Genomic DNA, 7,476 nt, shown 5'->3' with positions numbered 1-7,476 from the left:
TCTAAAAACCCAAACTCTCCCTACCTACCTCAGTTAGAGCTAAGAAGTCGTTTGGTAGAGTGTATAAGAATAATATAAAATATGGTGTGTTAGTAATGCTTGTGTTAACTATGCTTATATTAGTTATGATTGTGTTTTTCTTATGCAGTGTTTGGTTTGGTGTATTAAATATATGAATTAAATAATTTCTTAATTTTTTTTTATATAAAAATATCTTCTATATATATGTTAGAAAGAATGTGAAATTTTTTTATGAGATAATAGTATCTTTAATTATATTAATGCATGTATTGGATTCATTGCATTGCTAATATCATATATTTTGAGTTATTAGTATTACACACCTTAATATATAATAAAATGTTAGTTATACATAAAATGCAAAAATATATTAAACAAGGTATTACTAATACAAATTAAACTAATGGATGCATTAGTTTTATAATACACTTACCCAAACGACCCGTTAGTGGTGTCCAACTCCAAACAACATCCTCTTGATTCCTAAATTTATTTTATTTTCACCAAAATTTCCTTCTTCCTAATATTTCTATCATCAATCTTAGATTTCATCGTCGAATTTTAGGTATATTACTCCAAATCAATATGAGGACGACACGTAGGCCGATCCAAGTCGTATCGACATGGGTCCGCCGGCAACCGCCGAAGGTCAAGGCTTTTCTTGCCGTCATTACCGGTATGGCGGCGTTGGTGTTGCTACGCGCCATCGTACACGATCACGACAATCTCTTCGTCGCAGCTGAAGCTGTTCATTCTATTGGAATCTCCGTTCTTATCTATAAGCTTATGAAGGAAAAAACTTGTGCCGGTAATTTAATGTTAAAAATATGTTTTTTAATTGTTTATTGAATTGATGAATTGGAAAATATTGATTTTTTTACCTGGATTTTGGAAGATCTAAGCAGATTGGTTTGATTAGGGTTATTCATTGGTCATTTAGGGTAGAAATAATACGTTTTAGTACAAAAAGATGCGAGCTTTGTCTCTTTCAATACAACGGCTGATGAATTCTAGGGTTTTGTTTGTTGGATTCGAAACTTGAAGTGAAGATATTGAGGGATTGTTACTTAATTTTGTGTTGTTATGAATTTTCATAGCAGATTCGGCGATGTTTGATTGCATTAGATTTCGGATTTATGGTTTTTTTTAGGTTTGAAGAGTAGGAAGGTGTTGGAAAGGGGGAGGGAATCTTATCTGGTGTGGTCATAAGGTATGCCCTTTTTTTTGATATTAGTTCGGTATATGTGATACCTCCCACCAGTAATGGGTACAGTTATCAGGTAGCTCCTGTCCAAGGCTAGAACAAATGGGAAGAAATCGCCTAGTGTCTTTGTCTCGGTTGGGAATTGAACCTATTGAACCTGTGACCTCACGGTGCTCAACCCACGTCATTGATCACTAGGCCCTTTTTGGTTAAGAGAGAGGCATTTTTATTTTATATTTTATTGAGTGGCGTTGATTTGTTGGACTCTGTAATATTTTGAATGTGACTAGTGAATTGTGAGATTCACCAGTTTCTTAGGTGGAGTATTACGCGATAGCCACAAACCTGTATTGACTTTTCCTTTTGGTGCCTTGTGTTCTTTAAGAGTGCAATCATTGTTGTAGTTTAAGATGAGGTAGCTGCACAACTTGCTAGTTTTTTTTTTCATTGTTAACGTTAGTTTGAAGTATGTCGTCTTATGGCTATCAATTTTAGATCTGTGAGGTGAGTGTGAAGAAGTGCTAGAGCACTTGCTTCAGTTTTGGAGTTCTTGCTGGTGATGGTGTCTCTTAGCATAGTAAACATGGGCTACACTAGTTATGTGCATCCTTAGGATTTTTGTTTTCTTAAATAAATACATTCGTTGGAAACAATTAAAATATGAGATGGTGGAAGTAGAAGGGCAGAATGGGGATAGCTTAATACTGAACATTTTGTTAATCGTTGACGGATTGATTTTCTGTTATGAAAGATCACACAGACCCGTTTAATATTCTTTTTGGAACAAAAATGGATCCTATATTATTTTTGAACAAGCACATTTATCTTAATAGCGGGTAAAAAAGAATTTTCACCAAGGGAAGTGACAATATGTTGAGTTGGAACAAAAGAGGAAGTAAACAACATTCTTGAGATGGAGTAAAGCAGACAAACTATTTTTTCACGACTTCCCTGCTAGTTAAAGGTCGTCATTTGAAATTGGAAAACAACATTCTTGAGATGGAGTAAAGCAAACAAACTATTTTTTCACGACTTCCCTGCTTGTTAAAGGTCGTCATTTGAAATTGGAGTAACATTTAAAGAACTATTTCCATCTTGAGTTATAAAAGTACGAATTGTTTCTTTTGCAATTTCTTGAAGAAAGAAGAAAAGAAAGACTAAAATTTATATGATTTGATCATTTTAGCTTCCCTTTAATAAATCAATGCTAGAGAACACATTGGAAGCTAGTTAGCGTGTAGGCAGTGCTGCGGCTTCTGTTGTACCATTTTAGAGTGAATTTAAGTTGAGAGACTAGTCCAAAATATTGAAAGTTACAGATCGATATTCCTTCAACATAGGTCATATTCAGGATCTCTGATCTCAGAGACCCACCAAAGTATGAAATCCAGGATCTTTCGGAAAATGGATTCCTATTCAATGAGTGCATAACTGCATCAATAACCTCACGCTAACCCGCCAAATTGAACATTTTTATGGAATCCGGATAAATTTGGTTTTGAGATTTCTTTTCATCTATCCTCCTTTCTTAGAAGGTGCAATTTTTTATCCAATAGGGATCTGTTTCTCGATTTTGGTGTGGAATCTGGAACATTTATTAGGAACGTTGGCCTTCTATTTCTGTTTCAATCCTATGTCTCAGTTTTTTGTTTCTGATTAACTCTGATGAATATTATTGCAGGGCTTTCACTCAAATCCCAGGAGCTCACTGCTATGTTTTTGGCTGTTAGACTGTATTGCAGTTTTGTCATGGAATATGATATACACACCTTACTTGATTTAGCTACATTAGCTACAACCTTATGGGTTATTTATATGATCCGCTTTAAGCTTAGATCAAGTTACATGGAGGACAAAGACAATTTTTTAATCTATTACGTGGTAAGTAACAAACAACTTGTGTATACATTTTTTCAAAGTTCTTCTTGAGTTGTACTTAGTTGTGTGATTGGGGTAATCAAAGATAACATTTGATGAAAGTTAAAGTAAACACATCTTTAAACTTTTTGACATATAAAAAGGTTGTTGTATTAAGGGTTGTTTGACCTACTTTCTAATTTATATCAGAAAAATGTGCTGGTATTAACTTTTACACGTTTTCAATTCGTGTCATATTTTCCGCTATTTCTACAACAACATACCCACTATAATCCCATAGGTGGGGTTTGGGGAGGGTGAGGTATATGCAGACCTTACCCCTACCTTCCTGGGGTAGAGAGGTTGTTTCCGATAGACCCTCAGCTCAACTGAAAGTAATAATAGAGTAAACCGCTATTTTGAAATATGTAAAAAAGAAAAGTAGTGCCGATAAAAACAGTTTAGATAACCAAAATAGAAGAAACAACCATAGTAATAAGAATAAGATAATGCTAGCACAATAATAATAATAATACTGGTAGAGGAACAAATAGGTGCTCCAGACTACGACCCTGCTCTCTCTCTCTCTATCATTGGGTAGAAAATGTCTGGCTACCTTTTAACCGTCTCCTAATTCTCGACCTCCATGCTCTCTTATTTAGGGTCATGTCCTCGATAAGTTGAAAATGTATCGTGTCCTGTCTAATTACCTCTCTCAAATTCTTCGTCAATATACCTTTGCTTCTAATCGAATCTATCACCCCTATCCTCTTGCACCTCCCCACTAGGCTTATTTGGGCTTCTCCTCGATAAGTTGAAAATGTATCGTGTCCTGTCTAATTACCTCTCTCAAATTCTTCGTCAATATACCTTTGCCTCTAATCGAATCTATCACCGCTATCCTCTTGCACCTCCCCACCAGGCTTATTTTGGCTTCTCCTTTTCACATGCCTGAACCCTCTCAGCCTCATTTTCCGCATCTTTTTCAACCTAGAGGCCACTCCCACCTTGACCTGTATATCTTTGTTCCTAGTCTCGTCTCTCGTGGTATGTCCACACATCCATATAAGCATTTTCATCTCTGCTACCTTCATCAACTGTGTGAATTCTTGATTGGCAACCCTTCACCCCATACAACACAATCAGTCTAACAATCGCTATATATATGTTATAACTTACCTCCAAGTTTAGGCCACACATTCTTATGACTTACCTTCCTGAGTAGCGCGTTTTGCACCCGAGGGTGCGACTTAGCGATTAATGAAGTAGTTGAGAATCATGAGGTTCAATTTTCAGCGGAGCCAAAAATAATACTAAAGGGGTCGTTTGGTGTGAGGTATAAGTAATCCCTTGGATAAGTAATCCCGGGATAAAATAAAAGATCATTTTATCCCATGTTTGGTTGGAGGGATTAATCAATGGTGGGATAACTTATCCCACCATTTACACCATAGCGATGGGATAACTTATCCCATATACATGGTGGGATAAGTTATCCTAAGTTATCCTGGGTAATCCCGGGATAACTAATCCCGGTATTAGTTATCCCGGGATAACAATTTCCCAACCAAACGACCCCTAAGTGATGTCTGCTTATCTATTCCAAACCTCGGTGACTAGAGTTATCCAGGTACCTGTTGCCTTGGTGACCCAGAGTTATCTGCTACAGCGGTAGCTGGTGTTGTTGGGAGGTAGCTGGGTACCCCATGGTATTAGTTGAGGTGCGCACAAGTTGGCCCAGACACCACAGTTGTTAAAAATAACCTGGAATATGTTTATTAGTTGTACAGCTGCAGTTCTTTCTTTTCTATCTATTTTGATCATCCACTTCACTAATTTATCAATTTTCTGTTCCATTTGATAATGAAAGTAAAGGATTTATCGAAGACCCACTTAAACCTCAAATACTATCCAATGTTGATATTTGATACCCGCATATCTTCTAATTTCTCCTCCCCATTTTTATGGTATTCTTTCTATTTTAGAATAATTTGATAGTGTTCTACTAAAAAAAATTATTTTACCAACTTTCATGGTTTTTAAGATTCAAAGTTTGAACTTTGATGTTATGTTTCCTCTATCTAGCTTTTCTTGAACCATCATTTTAATGTTCTCTTCCACTATTATTGATATAGTATCTAGCTTTTCTTCAACCATCATTTTAATGTTCTCTTCCACTATTATTTATATAGTTTGTAAGACAAATTTGAAAGCTTAAACTCATAAGCCACTCAAATTGTTATTGGTTTCTGCTTTATTTGCTTGTAAGCATTTTGAAGTAATACTCTGTTTATAGATTATTTTTCAGTTTAGCGAAAGCATGTTAGTGAAGTGAGGCTTTTATTTTGCCATGGCTAGCTATAGAAGCTACCCTTCAGACGATGAGTCATTAGGAATCGGGATTAAGAATCTTCCAATTTCATATAATTTTCTCTGAACTCTGAATGGAGTCGGTGGTTTCAGTTTTATCTTAATTTCAACACTGAAATGTCTTTGATTCTTTCAAGCAGCTGGTGTCATTATTTATCTTTGCTTTTGTTATTATTTTGTTTGCATGACCCTTGTAACGCTACCTTCTGCAGAGTTTTTTTCTCTTTTCATTTTAATAAGAAAGCATTTGTTTTTTTTACATTACCTTTTCTCAAAAAGAAAGAAAGAAAGAAAGCATTTGTTTTTTTTACATTACCTTTTCTCAAAAAGAAAGAAAGAAAGAAAGCATTTGTTCCTTTTTCCGTTTTCTGCAGGTGATCCCTTGTGCTGCCTTAGCTTTATTAATTCATCCATCTACATCACATGTCTTCGTCAATAGAGTGTTCTGGGCTTTCTGTGTTTACTTGGAGGCAGTTTCTGTGCTACCTCAACTTCGTGTCATGCAAAACACTAAGGTATAGTTGCATGCTATCATTTATGAAATGCAGATTTCTCAACCCCCCTCTCCCATTTTTTTTGGTTCTGTGGTGAACTTCCTTTGCTTGCCTTTGACATCACCATTTTGTTGTTTTGTACACAGATAGTTGAGCCATTCACAGCTCATTATGTATTTTCATTGGGTGTTGCTAGGTTCTTAAGCTGCGCTCATTGGGTTCTCCAGGTTTGATTTGCAACTTCGCAGTTTTTGTAGTGATTGGATTTTAAAACTGGTCAGATAACTTTATTTGACTGTCATTCGTAGTTCATGGGTGTATGCCAAATTTTATGATTTGACCTGATGTGGTTTTCTTTGAACAAAAATTAACAAGCTGATATGATGTTCTGATTTCATGTTCCTTGCTAGCTAGCCAAGTTGTACTGTATGGAATTCCAGTAGTTGGCCTGGGAAGGAATTGCATTGTGATGATACTAAGTATTCACTTTGTTATGTGGAATTCATTAGGGATGTTCAATTATTTTTTTTAATTGGTTGATCAAAATGTTTGATGTACGATCATAGTCAATGTCGGAATGTATTGGTTGGGCAAATATTCACACATTTGGATCTTTTTAGCATGTTATTTAGCTCTAACAGCCTTATATTTTTTCTTCTTTGCTTTGTGACAGGTTTTGGATAGTCGCGGCCATTTGCTGGTAGCATTGGGTCATGGTCTATGGCCTTCTATGGTTCTGATATCTGAAATAGTTCAAACCTTTATCTTAGCAGACTTCTGTTACTACTATGTTAAAAGGTATAATAAGCTTCTCTCATGTCCATCTCTTTCTTATCCTCTGGCATTCCTCCTCATTTTCTGTATTGACGATGACCTTTTACATTTCTTATTCATTGCAGTGTTTTCGGTGGACAGCTGGTAATGCGCCTTCCTTCTGGGGTCGTGTAACTGATGGTTGTGCTAGTTATGGACAGAAGTTTCACATTCGTTTGTCCCTTTTATTTTGCTTATCTTGAGTCTCTCTAGAATGTCCCAGCTTTTGTCTAGGACAAAATCAGGCATTCACCTTATGTGAAGTCAGCACTGTCTTATATATAATTATATAAGTAGTAGATTTTCTGTTTTATCATAGACTATTTTACTACCTCATTAGCAGTTAGCACTAACATATGGCTTTTGGATACGTACTCATTTTTGTACTTATGTACTAATGTACCACAATGAATGATAAAGGATTCTGACACAGCTTCCCCTGAATGTACCCCTCCCCCCCTCCTTTCCCTTTCAAGATGGTCATGTCAGAAAGGGAAATAATTTGTTCGTTTCTGTCATAGTGGTTTTCATTTGGATGAACTTTTACTGAGGGAAATCTGCAATAATAGATCTTCACTCCATCACACAGATAATACGGTGTGCAGCGGTGGGGGCCGGAAATTTTCATGAAATTCCACAATTGAAAGGACTTCTAGGATGATACAGACACTAAAATAGCAATACTAAAGTAGGGTTAAAACTTAAACGCATTCGGTG

General features: G+C 36.0%; 1 protein-coding gene across 1 annotated transcript; it reads left to right on the top strand.

Moving 5' to 3' along the window:
* The first annotated feature begins 418 nt into the window (after nt 1-418).
* LOC107840526 (ER lumen protein-retaining receptor erd-2.2) lies at nt 419-7,189 on the top strand. The gene is made up of 6 exons (XM_016684411.2): nt 419-829; nt 2,907-3,106; nt 5,827-5,967; nt 6,093-6,173; nt 6,620-6,744; nt 6,846-7,189. The coding sequence occupies exons 1-6, from the start codon at nt 607-609 to the stop codon at nt 6,892-6,894; spliced, it is 819 nt and encodes a 272-aa protein (XP_016539897.1). The 5' UTR covers nt 419-606; the 3' UTR covers nt 6,895-7,189.
* Nucleotides 7,190-7,476: the final 287 nt, after the last annotated feature.

Source organism: Capsicum annuum, chromosome 8 (genome assembly GCF_002878395.1).
Source record: "Capsicum annuum cultivar UCD-10X-F1 chromosome 8, UCD10Xv1.1, whole genome shotgun sequence".
Lineage (NCBI taxonomy): Eukaryota > Viridiplantae > Streptophyta > Magnoliopsida > Solanales > Solanaceae > Capsicum > Capsicum annuum.
The sequence above is the reverse complement of the archived record's forward strand: the minus strand, read 5'-3'. Positions and strand labels throughout refer to the sequence as shown.